Raw genomic sequence first — 18,390 nt, forward strand, 5'->3', positions numbered from 1 at the left:
TTACAACCACAACACACACACATATACACACTTTAACACTTGTTTTTTCATAATTTTTTATTGTTTCTTCTTTAATTATTATTATTTACTGCGTTCCGTTAGTAATAAATGTTATGTCTGTCTGTTTTTCTGTCAAGGCGATTCTGTTAGTGAATTGAAGTGCAACGAGATTTTTCCTCAGCTCTTCTTTTATCAGAAGACGGACACGAATCTAATATCGACCTCACTATGATAATTAAGCGTACTCAACTGAAAGTGAGAAAAAAAATTCTCCAAATACTTTGTATTACTCGGAATGGAGTTGAGTAAATATAAAAATAAACCCGTTGTTAAACAATTACACGATGTATAATAATTAGAAATCCTATCATAATGTTATCAGACATTATCGTTGTGCAAACATAAAATATTAACCGTAACAGTTGTTATGGCGTATCATTTTTGTTGCAGTATGTTTGATTTAATATCACAACTATATTCTCTTAGTTTCGCTTGAAAATATACTAATTACGTTTTATTAACGTTACAATCCTTTATAGGGAGTTAGACTGCATAGGGTTTTTTGATAAGTTTTCTTTTAAAATGTATCTTTTTTCAACGTGTTCTGTTGTCATTGATTCGTCGACTTTTGGATCTACGAGTCATATTTCGTACTTATGTTTTAATTATGAATTGTATTATAAAGTATGTAATGACAACATGTTTAACATTTTATTTCCTCTTTGACCTTACTAGACCCATGAGACTTCATGGCCCAAGGAAACAGTAAATTAATTATTGCTATAATTCAATCACGTATGTGGGTATTAATAGCTATAATTGACATGTTTTAAGATTTCAAACATGATTTTGCGTATTAAACAAAGTTATAAAATAAAACAATAAAAAGTGAAACTACCTATTTAGTCAATGAATATTATATGAATAGTATATTGATGTAAAATGTTTATCTTGATTGAAGACATTACGGTATTAAATGACAGCTGGTATAGCCTTATTGTTATCTCGCTTTGACCGCGCGAGGTCATTCTTGGCGCTCCCAACTCCAGCGAACGCGAACACAGCGCGCTCAAAGTCGAACTTCGTGAATCGTGAATCGTGCGACATTCCGACACAAAGTTTGTAGCGAACCGGTCGTGTACGCTCGCTTACTATTAAAAAGTATTACCAACGTATACTAAACTTTTACTGTGACCTAATTACTTCGTGAGTGCAATTCAATTAACGACATGTGAAATTGTTACCGTATAAACAGTGAATCAGTGTTCAAAGTGTCAAAGTTTATCAATTGTGATTGACTGCGCTTGATTGTTTAAAATAGAAATGGTGTTACAATGAATGGCGAATTATATATCTAATTTGAATTGCCAAAATGTTTAACTCTAGGATTTGGCTGCTATTACCGTATGGATTACAATTAATATGCTTGACAACAGCAGGTTTGAAAACACATTGTTAATACTGAGTAAACTAACTTTTCTTAGCACGATAACTTCTGTAGCTATAGCAATAAGCAAACTAATCTGCATCTTGCTCGAGTGAAGGTCACTAAGAAGTCAGTATAGATGTCAAAGCCATTTGTGTAAAGGAATACAGTATTTAATAATAATTTACACATCTAGTTAGCAACGAGATAAATGGCCCCTTCGTTTCCAACAAAACATTTCAATTATAAGTACCTTTACATTTAAATAAGCAAGGTAACATGTGGAAAACACGACACGAAACACCTTGTTATAGAATTTGTTTACATCGTATATTATTTAAATGTGTTACACTTACAGCTAGAAATAACGTTATTTTACGAAAGTGGAAACTTCCCGTTTAAAGTTTGTACTCATTAAACTTGAAAATCAAATGTTTTTTTGCGATTTATATTAATTTGCATACACGTGGTGACTCAGAAATATTCAACAAAACGTGCCTTTTATTCGCTTTGTAACGGACCAAATGTTTATCTCAAATCTCTCATGAGTGGTATGCCCGATGCCAGTTCGTGTTGAATTATGTTAAAACATTGCAAGAGTATATTTTTGGCTCATTGTTATGTTTTCAAATACCGTTTCGGAACGTGAAGAATTCCTACTATATGCCCATTTAATCGCGAAAATTATGTTTGTCTATATAAAATATACATTAATTCATTTGCTCTAGGCTCAGCTATTCGTAGGGTCCGTGGCCTTTCGTATGATTTAAATTTGTTAATTCTATATTATCTGTCCAATTTTAGTATTTAACCATAAGTTTTAACCGAGGTTAGAACATTGATTATTCTGAAAAGGTTTTTATTACCTCTATTGGTTACTTAAAAATGTGTCAAAGAAAACAATAAAAGACAAAAGCAAATTTATATTCAAATTACAAAATTACACGTCGAATTGTTAAACTCTTCGGGTTTTTTAAAATCGGCTAAAACAGTTACAATGGAGATTACAATAATATAATTTACATCTCAACAATGAAAAACACAAAATCAAATTAAAGCTAAGCCTGTAAATCAGCGATGTAATTTTGTTATAATGGGGCGTATTGTCTGAGGAAAATACTTTGTGCCTACAAAATATTTCGCTGGGATCGATCCAGGAATATTTTACACGTACGCCACTAAGCCACGGAGGCGGTAAATACAACGGCAACCTAGTTATTGCAATTCATAGTCATAAAAAATACTTCCTTGTTCCATTATTAGGCTAGAATGTATACTGATGTCATCGCATAACACTGTCGGTACTTACAAGCATAGTATATGTTCAATTAATAATATTGTTACTCTATCATGAGTTTAAGGGTATTCAGAGTCGAGACTTAGCGCTGAGGATGATAATGTACTGTCAAAGTCAAATCATTTATTTCAATTAGGCCTATTTAAAAGGCACTTAAGTCAAAATTATAAGTTAAAAATGTATAAAAATAATGACTCCAAAAGGTAGTTTCATATGGAGAAGAATGGGCAAAAAACTCCATACTTACTCTTTTAAAATAGTTTTTGAAATATTTTGTATACATTGATGTGATATATGTGACGACCATGTACCAGAATAAAAAAACTACTATACTAAAATATATATGTGTTATAAAAACAATGCAGCCGATAACTAAATTATGTGCTCACATATTTACAAATATTGCACCTATAGATTTTATATTATTATTTAAAAAAAAATGGATTTGACATACGAAAATTCTAAGACTCGACTCTTAATCTCAGGTTACGGATTTAATTGTAAGAATTTGCCTGATCTTTTAAAATACAGGCGGATAACATCCTAGGAATAACTACGCTTTATATATTTCCACCTAATAATTAATCGCTTGGGTATGGATACGTTCTATGAAACACCAAAGGAACTTTTTAAGATCCTTCATACACATATTTTACTAAATACTTTGTCCTTAATAGGGTTGAAAGTGAAACTAAATCAGTTTATGTATGCTGTTAACTAATATATTAATGTTATTTATCGTCGCGTCTTGGTTACGACGATAAAAGATTAAAGCAATTTAGTAAAACTGATTTAGCTTTAAGGTAACAAAGGCTAACTGTCGCTTTGCTTGAAAAATGTTTTATAATATTGTAAATAATTATATTATCTGTAACATAATATACTTTTTGGTTAACTAACGAATGTTAAACTAACGGATTCGAATGCTTGCACGCGAAACGTTTTAATTTTGAACTCTAAAACAAATATGAAATAATTAAATCGTTTTTGACAGACTCTGTCGTGGCCTGATTATATTTTTGATTACGTCATCTAGCGACAGATTATACACACATGTCAAGCCAGACTGTAACAATAAACCTATTTCAATGTTACTAATAAAAATTATAAAATGGTTAGATTTTTCACTGTTTGACTTTAGCGTTATAGTCCAGTCAGTCAAGACAATTAATTCATTATAATTCCAAAAGTTTTCAAATTTTGATGTAAGGTCGGGAGTGGTATTAAAACAAACTATAAAATTTTGCAACCTGCTCTGCGGTCCGGAACATTGTTAAAAATAAGTTTTGGTCGTGAAAAAAATTCCAAAAGTTCTGCAAACTTGGGGAAGTTTTCGATATAATATTTCATATCACGTATAAAATTTGCAACCAACCTAAGTGTACGGAACATTTTTAAACATTTTTAAACAGTACTGAAATCATTTAAAAACCTTTATATATACGTCAACACATGTGTTATAACTGAAAAATAAATAAATAAATTTATTTGAAGAAGTATCAGACACAGTTATTCTGAACACCTTATCATTAAGTTATATTATTGAAGATAAGATTGCTGATTTATATCACGTGTCTTATCGTTCTTTGTCTTTTCTATTTTCAAATAAGACATAAACATATAGAGCTACCACAGACGATGTAACCTACAAAAAAAATTATAGACTGTATTATTTCTTACTTTCCAAGTTTTATCTAATCTAATATCTCCTCCTCGGCTCGACCGATTTTCGTGAAATTTTGTGTGCAAGCGGCGTGAAAGTTAAGTGATACCGCTGTCCATGGACACTAACATTGCCAGAAGGTTCGCACGTGCGTTGACGGCCTTTTAAGAATTGGTAGGCTCTTTTCTTGAAGGACCCTAAATCCGCAGAAAAAACTGCCTTAAGAAACGCTCAGTTGTGGAATGACGGATATCGAGGTGATACGGATGGCATTTTGTATTCTGCCTCGACGTCTTATGATGAAACTCAGCTGTAGGTATTAATCCGAACAAATATGGTGAGTTTCCTTTCGGAATCACAGCCTGATTTTAAAAAGATTTGTAACCATGGTAACAAAACCGTACTAATTAGTCTAGCTGGATTTTGAAAATACACGTTTGCGCATTATTTAAATGAAATACAGTTTTAATGTGATTTATATGCGTCCAATGGCGCCGTAAAGCCGTAAAACATTTGAATTGGTTTTAGTTTAGTATTGAGGTTTTGTTGTTTGTGGCGCCAATTAAATCCTAGTCAAATCTAAAGATTGACTCAGACAGACGTACTGTAAACAGTAAATCACAGCTTAATTTCATATTTAAAGAGTTTTTTAAAATTCGTTATCATTACAATCTTCCTATGCGGTACACTCATGACAGAGCGGTCGTGATCGCTTTTTTTTTTTCTTTTTTTTATAAATAATTCCTTTTCTACTCCCCTGCCATAGTGTCCAGGGACTTTTTCTATCTCCAAACTTCACATCACACGTCTCGCGAAATACGCCCCGGCTTCGGTAATATTTTTGTTTACAATATTCATGGGCGAGACGGGTCGTGATCGCTATGAAGTTTGAAGTATTATTACAATACAAGATATTTTTAAAATGTTGCATAACTTCTCTTATCTTGCGAGATGAGATATCAAACTTTATCGAGATAAGAAGGAAACGATTTAACCTGAAACGTCTTCTAAATGTGGAACCAGCTGCCCACTCAAGTATTTCAATTTTCCGAACAAATTCGACTTCCTCCTTCAATATTAATTCAATAATAGCGTACCAATTCTTAAAAGGACGGCAACGCACTTGGGAGCCTTCTGGCAATGTTCATGTGCGGTATCACTTAACATCAGATCCCGTTTGCCCCCTGTTACATAGAAAAAAAAACAATATATTTTTGAAGTTATACTTCTTTTGGCGCGTTAAGGAAAAATAATGAGAGTAAATTTTTACGATGCGCAGCAAACTATCACAAAAAACTGACACCCGTACACCGTCACAGAAAACCGACACTCGCACACCGTCACAAAAAACCGACAGTCGACACCCTGAAGTTAGCATAAAAATATCCATTTATTTAATTATGTAGAAATAATGTGTTTGTGATATTTAAATAAACTTTATTTACACTAACTAAGAAACACTACACACACTAATAACACACTTATAAGGCGAAAGATACAATTTTAAAAAGATTTTTATCTGGTTACGCCAAAGAAGTATAACTTCTAACGCGTGTACATAATAAGTACACACACGTTTTTTTTTCATCCGTAATTCTTATAGAACTTGAGATGAGAAAGAAATAAAAGATAAAATACATTTATTATAAAAAAGTGGTTAGTAGGTACTTTTAGTACCACAACAAAACCGAAGTCCATAAATGATAAAATTGAATGTAATTAAATACTATTTTTGATCAATAGGTATCTATTTATAATATTGAATGCGGCTTTGTGCCGTACTCAAAACTGTGTAAATGAACCCGTATTTATACTCGTATGTAATTCTCTTATGCCAATTCAAATAAAAAACATGTTTTTATTTATTATGCGCAACTAATTTGGAAATAAAACAGCATTCTGGGTATTTTCCTAGGCCCATGCTTACTGTCCAGAGTCCGTGTGACGTCACACAGCTCTCGTAGATTTTCTGAGTAAGCAGCAATGTGAATACAATTTAGGGGCCATCCATAAAGTACGTCACACGTTAATGGGGAGGGAGGGTATCACCGAAGTGTGACATCGTGTGACAAGGGGCATGGGGGGGTCAATACTTTTGTGACGTCACATGTTAAAATTTAAAATACTAAAACCATTGATATACAAAAAACCCAAGATGCACAGTCTCGAATAAAAGTAACGCTCGAAAGTGTCCCGAAACACTATTTCTGTCTCTTTCTATAAGTTACAAGCATATATTATTGCAAAATCAACCTTACACGAATTGTTTAAAGTTGTTATTACAACGATTATTTTTAAATACATACATGAATTTAAAAAATGTGTGACGTCACATCAAGAGAGGGGGGGGGGGGGGGGGTTATAAAAATGTGACAACCTGTGACAAGGACGGGGGGAGGGGTTCAAAAGACCTAAAATTCGTGTGACGTACTTTATGGATGGCCCCTTAGAATTCCTTCGATGCTTATGCGTGCTGGCCTATATCCCATAGGTTATTTTTGTTTCAGGTGCTTTTAGTTAGATTATTATATATATTAAATAATTAACTAATAAACGTCCTTTTGCGTCCGATCGTGAAGCAGATACATTAATCTAAGTCCCAGACCTAAAAAGGTTGTAGCGCCATTGGGTTTTGTTACTGCTTATTAATAATTGATTATTTGTGTCTGTCATATACACAACAAACCCCAGGAATTAAAATTGTATCATTAAAAGTACTGTAATATATTTTATTTATTTGTAGATATTATGTTATGCAGTGTTAGCTTAGTGGTCAATGCGAGCGACTTATCCCTAATGGGAAGTGCGTTCAAAACCGTGTAACAATTTTCTTTCTCCGTTTCGACGTCTGATCACCAGACTCCTGTGTCTACACGTCTTGCCTACAAATAAAGGGTCAGATGCATATAGAATTTATATATATATATATATAAATAATAATAAAATATGATGCTAAGTACAAAACTCGAAGAGGACTTTTTTTCGAGGAAATTGGGAAAGTAAAACAAAAAATATGAAAAATTTAGTCTTTATTTATGATTTTATTCCAAAAAAGCGAACAGTTTCTATGGTGTAACATAAGTTCAATATGTTGAAATGTACTAAAATATCAAGACGAAAATTGTAAAAAATTATTTCTTAATCGATTAATTACATTTTCGAGGAAATTGGGAAAGTAAAACAAAAAATATGAAAAATTTAGTCTTTATGATTTTATTCCGGAAAAGCGAACAGTTTATATATGGTGTAACAGAAGTTCCATATGTTGAAATGTAATTAAATATCAAGACGAAAATTGTAATGAATAATTTCTTAATCAATTTAATCAATGTTCTTTATGGACTCGCGTACAATTCTTATTGTATATTATAATTAGCATTGAGTTAAATTCGTACTATAAGCCTATCAGTGAGTCAGTAGTTTGTACTTTATGGTTTTTCGATACATTACTACAGACTCCCGTCTTGAGACGCGATGAGTCACCATGACTCACAGATTTTCACGGTAACTGTCTGGTCTGATTCATTATTGGAAAATATATTTATTTATTTACACTTTTACGCATAAAAATAAATTAAACACGTAGGTATATGCCTCTATATTCATATATATCTGACTCTTTTCATTACAGCGTTATAGAAAGAGCCGAAAAAGTACTTTATAGTAAAAATAAGTTAAAAAAATAGTTTTATTACATTGGTTTTTGTGCAGTTAATGTTAAGATAGAAGAACAGTTAATGTTAAGGCGATATACATATATATATAATATGTTGCTATTATGGTGGGAGCCCTGCCACAAGTTTTTTTTTTAAATCAAGAAACGATGATTTAATAATGAAGGAAGACAAATATTAAATAAGTTCAGAGATAAATTATTAAAACTAAAAATAAATGCAAGTTACAGTAGGGATATGAAATTGTTAGAATGTTATTATAATATGACGTGCGTTATACCGTAAAATTGTGAATACCTTAACATTATAACAGCGATATAGTTAGCTATCAAAAGATTCGTAACATACTACCCAATTTAACACATTATTTTTCCACCGATTTTTTATGGGACAAAGCGCAGGTTAGCGTTAAGTGGTTACCGTCGCCCATGGACGGCGAGCGGGAGCTTTGCAAGTGCGTTGCCGGCCTTTGAAGTAGGGTGATCTTCTCTTGAAGGCCGTACGTCGTAACGAAATACCTCGAACGGCAGCTGGTTCCATGAAGTTGTGGTGCGCGGCAAGAAAACCGTTTTGGTTCCTGTTGGACCTGGCTAACTTCGTTCCGCCCTACAACCTTTAATATCGTTGTTACTTTAATTTAACTTATTTTAGGATTTCATTAATGTTAAGTATTACATTAATACAACTTTTTTGCAAGTACAGAAATGTTTTATTGCTTGCCATTGCGAAATAAGAATGGCAGTTTTACACATTAGGCATCTTCTCTCTAGCGTCAATATGGCGATACTGCATGTTAAGCACTTTCTGATATCCAACATCTTTTGTTCAGGATCAAAGCATGGTTATGCATCTCCTCATTCACCTCAAGATCGGATTTTCTTGAACTGACACGAATTCGACATAAAATGATGCGTAGTTTTGTCAACAGATGGCACCATATGGTTTTTGCATTCGTAAAATTAATTAATTAATTAATTGTTATTCGATAACTTATCCGATATTTTATTGCTTATTCTGCTATTCGGGACGGAAACAAATCCAACAAATCAAAAACCATGGCAATCGGTCCAGCCGTTCTCGAGTTATAAGTGTTGTAACAAACACGACTTTCTTTTATATATATAGATATATATTTAATTACATGCAATGGTATTTATGCCACCTCGTCACCACTATAATACATATACAAATCAAATAGAAAGGCAGGAAACATACAAGTTTAACTGGATTTTTTTAAATAGCCTCGCAATGGTTCATAATATTACTATTCATACTTATTACTTACAAATGATAAAAGTGACATATCCTATTGATTTAACATTTCTTTATCTGTTATTCATTTATAGACTTGAACCCAAGACTCACCTAGTACCAAGTAGGTCATGCCTTCTTGATTAACCGGTTGGCGATTTATAGGGGTTTCCTTACGTACGCACGATTTATTTTTATTAAAACTTCGTTGCAAGCTCCCTCAAAGGCCGACAATGCATGGAAAATGGGTGTATTCAAGGCCAGTACCGAAGAGTATATTAATTTTTGGATATTATTTTGGGCAGAAATTTCGTAACATGATGTCCCATGCTAAGCTGGTGAAGCTTGTGTTACGGGTACTAGGCTACGGATATACATACATATTATAGATAGATAGACAAATAAATACATATTTAAACACCCAAGACCTAAGCACAACACCAAATGCTCATCACATCGATGTTCGTCTCAGCCGGGGATCGAACCCGGGACCCATGGATTCGCAGTCAGGGGTACTAACCACTAGACCAATGAGTCGTCAAATCTATGTGCATTGATTGAGATTTTTGGTACAATAGTAATTGCAGCTGCTATTAAATGTCTTATCGGAAATTGCCAAAACATCAGTTAGACGAATGTGTAAAATGAAAAACAATAGAATTACAAAAGTCGAAAGATTTTCATACAAAATTATTTCTGTAATAGTTGTTTCTTTAATCGATCAATTCTCCTTCCAAACACTTTAAATGTTTAAATATTAAGATCTAAAGTCAGATACTAATCGCGCATATAATAATAATGCTTTTGCTAGTGCGCAAAACATGAATTTGTTTTGGGTTCTCAAATGCCGTGAAACGACCGGTCAAGGTCACACAATGTGTATTAAATTATAATCAATACGTAATTTGTTTGTATTTTATTAGGACCCAAATGACTTAAAAACATGTGAGCAGTTCAGTGCCACTCTCATACCTGAAGTTGTAGGTTCGATCCCCGGCTGTGCACCAATGGATTTCCTATGCGCATTTAACACTCGCTCGTATGGAAAAAAGTAAGGAAACCGACATGCCTTACACCCAAAAAGTAGTCAGGTACAGAAGGCTCATCTATATACAATAGACATTGGAAACAAATGATCAGAAACGGTAACCTGAGGCCCAGAACTCACTCGTTTCTTCTGTATGATGTTTACAACTGTAATATTTTTAGACTACAGTACTATAAGCGCGAATTATAAGCGGATATTAGGGAAAATATCACCGCACACGGTAGAAGTCTTTTAAATTAGTATTTTGTTATTAATTGCCTATTTCCTTAACAATCGGGAAAAACCCACGTCATATTTGTTGATAAATGTCTTCGTTTCGTTCGTATCAGATTTAAACCACAAAAGGGTACATATTACCTGTGAACTTATATAATATGTCGCAGCCAACTAGCTTAATTAGCCGTTCAATGAAAAGCCTAGCCGCTTAACTAACGGCGCCGTTTAACTAGCGGCCTGAAAGATGTTCAGCCAGTTGATTAAACAGCTAGGTCTTGGATCGATGACGTTTAATTACTTGCCTAGCCTGTTGACTGTTAGTTTAAATTTAATTTCACTTTCTGCCACACTCAAACTCGAAATACTTCAAACGGTCAATATGGCGTTGGCAAACCACAACTTTGATGGTGTTTTCCAAATTTTCATGCAATTTAGTTTTAAAACAAATCCTTTTTGACGTGATAACGTCTTTAAAATCGTTTTAGTCGGGTGACATGTTCAGAAACTTGTGTCACACCAAAACCTCACGAGCGCGATCGCAGGTATAACGAGAGAGAGACGGACCGATCTCCCGTCTCATCTCGAGCGCTGCCAATAATTCCGTGAATGTATGAAGAAAAATGTATATCATAGTCGAATAAGTAAACTTGTCATTTTACACCCGAAATTTATCATCAAAAGTGTGAATAAAACGATAGATGTAATTTAAAATTTGAAAAAATTGTTATCTTCATTAATTCCTTACTTCCCAAAAACTTATACATATCACCAATAAGACGTTATCACGTAAACATCTCGATCGTAAACCTACTTTACAAACAACCAATATTTTTATGTTATATCTTTATCTTTTTATTTCTGCCATATAATGACTCTATCGTACGACTGGCCTAAGCATTAGCCTGTCAGTTTATTAAATCTTGCAACAAACGCTACGGCTGAACATCTTTCAGGCCGTTAGTTAAACAGCACCGTTCACTCTCGGTACTCTTTTAAAATATCAAATCATCGTACAAAATGACTATGGCAAACATAGAAGAAACCAAAATGAGATACGGTCCGCTCTTGGACGGTATTATTTTTAAGAAATAAATTCCCAAAATGTGTACTTTAATAACGAAAAAACACTTCTTTGATACATGACTTACTTTTTTTGAATCGATCAACTAAATATGAACTTTCTTTTGAGAGACCTGTTTTTAAATTTACAGCTAAAAGTTTAATTATATATTCTCGTGATTTAGAATGGAATAATTGTTTGGTAATTGGTAGCACAATAAAGAATGTGAATCTGTAAGCTTTCAAAAATAATATTTGTTTATTAATAATGAATGAAATCATATAAATACTTGAGAGTTATTGGAAAGAAACTAGGTTAAATTATGACCGTATTTAAAATTATATTTTCCTTATTATTTTGCGGTTAAATATTCTATACTCGGTGTTGTTCTTGTTTTTGTTCGTGGAAATGTTTGTTTTATGAGAGCTACGAGGCTCGGAATAAAGTGTTAAACGCCGACCATGGATACCTACAACGCCGGGGGCTAGTGGATGTGTTGTCGACCTTTGTTCGCAAACGTTGCAAAAAGGTTTCACATTGATATTTCTCCATAGACCGTAGGAATTCAGCTATTTATGCGTGAAAGCGTAACAAACTCTTATACTTGTAATAGGTAGTGTCGTTAGAAAAAGATTTTTTATATTTAACTGTGTATATATATAGTTTTTTTACATCACATTAACATAAAAAAAACAACAATAATTAAAAGAAGTAAAAAAAATGGATAGTCTTACTCGTAAAAGCAGTTTATTCCAGTCACTTCAGTATATTTCCTTATTTGGTTAACATATATTGTATATCTATAAATACCAATAAACAAATGCATTACTCTCAGCACGTAACTGGCCCGGATTTTGTTTTGGGGAAAGTTCGTGCATAGTACACAAAGACTTCTGCGCATAAAATGACAGTGCCAATTTTTTTTTATGGCTCTGGCACGATTTGTGCATTAGCCAGCGTCAAGTATAGGATTTTTTATAATTCGTGCTTGTCTTTTAGAAATACGACCGTGTCCTCCATGTACGGTTTAAGCACTCGCCCGGTACCGCACAACCCTCCCAAAGGCCGAGAACAAATTTAAATTAAATTAAAATTTGCCCTCGAACCGGGAATCGAACCCGGTACCCCTCACCTAGCTGCCACTTAATAAGACCGCTAGGCTATCAGTGCCAATTTACTATAAGTCTAGATATTTGATATCTATCTGTCACCGTACAATTGTAAACACCGTTAGATTGTAATCTACCTCGCGAGTGAACTGTCGAAAGATTGTGAACCTCAACGCACTGCTTATAGTCTAGTCGACAAGTTGAAAATGGAACAAAATAGAGATACTACTCTTAAAATTATGTGCGATAGCTCATTGGATCCGGAATGACGTCTAGAAAAATGTGCTAAAAGCGTGTATTAGCACATAAAAAATTGCAAAAGTTATAGACCATTAAAGATGAAAAAATAATGGCATTTAGTTTTTTGCCAATATTTAATAAACTTTTAATATTTAAGAAATTTCAAATAAAGATTCTGAAAGAGGAGGAAATTTCTAATAAAAAACTCCAGACTCCCAGAACTCTATCTCCATTATTTATAATGTTAATTTAACGCTGAAAATAGGTCTGCGGGTGACATTTTTAGGATTCGCGCGTGGCGTCAAAAGCGACTACGGCACATTAATTAATTTATTTAAGGTATTGAATATTTTTTTTTAAATTTGAAAAAATTATGGTGTGTTCTGAACACTATAATTAATTTATTCCCGTTGAAAATTTTACTTAAAGTTAATTTTTCAACAAGTTAAATAATTGTTAACTAACGAAATTTTCTCGAACGACCGTCTTAATTGTAAGTGAAAAAAAATGTTTAAATAATGGTCGTAAAAATATTTCGCTTCGTAGAGCCTTTCTTACATACATACTTAACAAGATCGTGCCATAAAAGTTAAAAAAATATTTATACTTTGTTTATAACAATTTTTTTACTTAAACAAAAACTTAAAAATCCATGTAATGATGTTAAAAAAATTTTTTTTTTTCTAAATCATCATATAATCGTTTTTTTATTAATACAAGATATTTATTAATTTGCAAAAAAAAAATTCCCGCAATTTGTTGATAAATTTTTTTTAAACAAATTGATTAAATCAATATTTTTAAAAAAAATTTTAACACAACTTTATTACATTAAAAATTTTATGATTTTAAAAAAAAAAAATTTTTCCTTAATAACAATTTTTAATTGTTTATAATCGTTTTTTTTAATTTTCTATTGTTTAAATAATTAGTTAAGAAATTTTTTTTTTCCTAAAAATCATAATTGACAGTCTTCTATAAAGTAACAGAAAAAAATTTTTTTTATCAACAATTCTATTGTTTATTAACTTTTTGATTATCATGAATATTACTTTTATTTAAAATTAAAAAAAAAAAATTCTATACTTTGTTATATATGGTTGTTTTTGTTAATTTTAGAAAAAAAATAAACGAAAGTTGAATATTTGTTTATAACAAATTGGTAAGTTAATAAACAATAGAATTGTTGATTAAAAAAAAAATTTTTTTCTGTTACTATATAGAAGACTGTCAATTATGATTTTTAGGAAAAAAAATTTCTTAACTAATTATTTAAACAATAGAAAATTAAAAAAAACGATTATAAACAATTAAAAATTGTTATTAAGGAAAAAATTTTTTTTTAAAAATCATAAAATTTTTAATGTAATAAAGTTGTGTTAAAATTTTTTTAAAAAATATTGATTTAATCAATTTGTTTAAAAAAAATTTATCAACAAATGGCGGGAATTTTTTTTTTGCAAATCAATAAATATCTTGTATTAATAAAAAAACGATTATATGATGATTTAGAAAAAAAAAATTTTTTTTAACATCATTACATGGATTTTTAAGTTTTTGTTTAAGTAAAAAAATTGTTATAAACAAAGTATAAATATTTTTTTAACTTTTATGGCACGATCTTGTTAAGTATGTATGTAAGAAAGGCTCTACGAAGCGAAATATTTTTACGACCATTATTTAAACATTTTTTTTCACTTAAAATTAAGACGGTCGTTCGAGAAAATTTCGTTAGTTAACAATTATTTAACTTGTTGAAAAATTAACTTTAAGTAAAATTTTCAACGGGAATAAATTAACTATAGTGTTCAGAACACACCATAATTTTTTCAAATTTAAAAAAAAATATTCAATACCTTAAATAAATTAATTAATGTGCCGTAGTCGCTTTTGACGCCACGCGCGAATCCTAAAAATGTCACCCGCAGACCTATTTTCAGCGTTAAATTAACATTATAAATAATGGAGATAGAGTTCTGGGAGTCAGGAGTTTTTTATTAGAAATTTCCTCCTCTTTCAGAATCTTTATTTGAAATTTCTTAAATATTAAAAGTTTATTAAATATTGGCAAAAAACTAAATGCCATTATTTTTTCATCTTTAATGGTCTATAACTTTTGCAATTTTTTATGTGCTAATACACGCTTTTAGCACATTTTTCTAGACGTCATTCCGGATCCAATGAGCTATCGCACATAATTTTAAGAGTAGTATCTCTATTTTGTTCCATTTTCAACTTGTCGACTAGACTATTACAATTTAACGTATTATCATTCGGTAGATTGTAATCTATTGAAGTGAAACCGTTGCCCCCTGTTCTATAAAAAAATATTTAATCAATCAGTCTTAGATATATTATTGTATTATATTAGAAGGTTAGCTTAGAGTATATTAAATTATATAATAAAAAGGGCACATGTAGTCCATTGCAATGACCCATCTAAGGGTAATACAGCCTTCCCTCTATTACCGCCGGCATGCTGATACGGCTGATAATGGCGTAAAAACATTCCACACATGCACAATCAAACATTGTAGACGTACTGCAATAGTGAGCCCCGTCAATATTGAACGCATTATTGGACTGAAGATGTTCAATGTTAAAAATAAGAGAAACCGTCATCATCGTAGAAGAATGTCGGATTTAAAAAAAACAAAATCCACTTTTTATCATATTTGGACACTACATTGACTAAATATTACGGCTATATTAAAATAAAATCCATGTGTTTTTCAAATTAATCAGTGACGTATTTGATAGCAACACGTGTGAAAACTGTGTAATATAATGTTATTATTTTTATTTTGTTTCAAAAGAAACCCTTTTGTTTGCTTGTATGCCAATTTTCATAATAACAGAATTTGAATTAAAATAGTTATGATAAAAACTAACATGATTCCAACACACAAATGCACAAAAAAGAACAATAAAAACAATGACGTACCTTAAAATATAACTAACATGATTACATTATTTTGAAATGGCTGCCCTGTAAAGTTTACTATTTGTCAGATCCGTCACTATTCTACGACTATGACGAAACATTCTAAGATTCTATACATTTTTGATAAAGACAGCTATAGATGAAAGAGATGTAAAAAAAATTCTAACATGTAACATTAAGTTGAAAGTGTTTTTACGCGTTAACTTCCAAAACTTCAATTAAAATATAAAGTGCAGTTATCAGAGTAACAACGAACGAATTAACTTGGGATGGTAAATATATTTATTATACAGCTCAGAGCTTGTAACTTTGTTCTTTTATCAACAGGATACTGTGTATTCAGATACTAGACTTCCTTTTGCGTTTTGTGATAATGTTTTATAAACAGTTCGATTGAAAACAAAAGAATAACGTTTTTAGAACCATTATATTATGAGCAGTTTTGGCCTAGTGGCTTTAGTGTGCGACTCTCATGTCTGGGATTGTAGATTCGATCCCCGGCTGTGAACCAATGCACTTTCGGACGGTGTCCTGTTCTGTATATAAAAGAAACACCGCTTACACTAGGGAAAGTAAGTTAATAAGTCAAACCCTTAGATTTTAGGCTTTTCAGTAAACTTCAATGATATTCATATTGTTATCTCATGTCTCATATTAGACGGCTCATTGGTCTAGTGGTTAGTACCCCTGACTGCGAATCCATGGGTCCCGGGTTCGATCCCCGGCTGAGACAAACATCGATATGATGAGCATTTGGTGTTGTGCTTAGGTCTTGGGTGTTTAAATATGTATTTATATGTCTATCTATGTATAATTCTGTATGTATATCCGTTGCCTAGTACCCATAACACAAGCTTCACCAGCTTAGCATTGGACTAGGTCAATTGGTGTGAATTGTCCAACCAAATAAAATAAATATCTATGTATTTGATGTGGCAGTCTTTATATATAAGGGATGCATTATATTATTTAAACTTAATTTCATCACATTGTTACTATAACGTATCATTATAGATTATTATTCAGTCTTAACACAATTACTAACATAACCAGAAAACAACGGGGTGCTAATAAGTTAATTGATTGTGTTTCCACAGTTTGATCAGATCAATTGTTCGTTTGATAGGATTAATTCCCCAAAACCACACCCTCGCAGGCAAATTAAAAGTGTTTTTGTTAATTAATCTATTACAATTGTGATGTAGAACAAGGCTAAATACGATGGACTAGTATTTATGTGTTAGTCTAAGCGTGTGTTAAAACCCCACCTGTGCGTGTGGTTTTTTTTAATCATACTATTAGCTCTTGCTTGTACGGTGAAGCAATATCTTTCGAACCGGCGTGTATACCTAAAAGACGAACGACACAGACTAAACACCAATATCAATTGCTTTGACTAGAGATAAGTAAAATAAATAGATATGTCCCGTTGCCCCGCAATGGTATCATACAATGTTAATTAGAGCTTATTTGGCTACAGTCTAAAAATAAGTGTTAACGCGCGTTAATAATTCTATTTTTAACAGACAAAAAACCCGCGAGAGTTTTACAATTCGACAACAAAAAATTCAATAATATAGATTCGTAAACATAATTCATAGAATCACCAGTTAAAAGCTTTAAAGTTTTGTGCCGTTATTAAAGGTTTAAAGTTATGTGCCGTTTTGATCTCGAATTTTTTTTGCTACACTTATTATCACGTGACCACTAGCTCTGCGACCAACAATTTGTCCAGGCCTTCAAACCAAGTTAACAAAGACTTCACAAAAGCTGTCCCAATTCATCTCACTTATGGAGGGAATTGGGCTACATACTCCCAATTATAGAGATAAACATAGAAAAAATCTTAGAATTCAAATCTCAATCAGGTTCGAAAAGTCCCATTAACAGAGGTAATTCAATGGAAAAGTTTCTCATTGCAACTCTCAATAATAGAGGTTTCTCTCTTAGGGAGCGTTCGTAAGTATTACGTAACGAGTTTTGGGAGGGGGGGGGGGGTCCTTTTGTAAAACGTTACGATGCGGGGCGGGGATTGAATTACGCGTTATTGTTATTATTATTTTCGACTTGCACCACATAATAGTAACTAAAGAGTCACTAGGTGGTCACGAAACGTTTTACTATACTCGAGTACAGTACTGCCCTGCGATTCTGTAACTCACTTCACGAACTCACACAGCGGTTTTCGCATCGGCGGTCTCTCTCAAATCAGTCGTGAAGCAGTCATTTTATGATTTGGCATTCTGATAAACAATAAAGTACAAGCTCCCACCTTTTCAGAATGCCAAATCATAAAATGACTGCTTCACGACTGATTTGAGAGCGACCGCCGATGCGAAAACCGCTGTGTGAGTTCGTGAAGTGAGTTTCAGAATCGCAGGGCTGTACTTGGGTACTGAAAAACGTTACGGCGAGTTACATGGGGGGGGGGGTTTTCCAATAATCTCCAAAAATTTCGTTAC

At 32.3% G+C, this 18,390-nt stretch overlaps 1 protein-coding gene across 5 annotated transcripts in view; it reads left to right on the forward strand.

Annotated features, from left to right (window-relative positions):
- The first annotated feature begins 1,087 nt into the window (after window positions 1-1,087).
- The window catches only part of LOC125061296 (vascular endothelial growth factor receptor 1), a 41,171-nt gene continuing 23,868 nt past the window's right edge, over window positions 1,088-18,390 (forward strand). For 3 of the 5 annotated variants that reach the window (XM_047666654.1, XM_047666655.1, XM_047666656.1), the window contains exon 1: window positions 1,088-1,439. In XM_047666654.1, the coding sequence (XP_047522610.1) occupies window positions 1,373-1,439 (67 nt within the window). In that variant the 5' untranslated portion in view covers window positions 1,088-1,372. The remainder of the gene's footprint in view (window positions 1,440-18,390) is intronic. The other 2 variants (XM_047666653.1, XM_047666657.1) reach the window with 2 other exon arrangements.

The sequence above is a fragment of the Pieris napi genome, chromosome 23, assembly GCF_905475465.1.
Source record: "Pieris napi chromosome 23, ilPieNapi1.2, whole genome shotgun sequence".
Classification (NCBI taxonomy): domain Eukaryota; kingdom Metazoa; phylum Arthropoda; class Insecta; order Lepidoptera; family Pieridae; genus Pieris; species Pieris napi.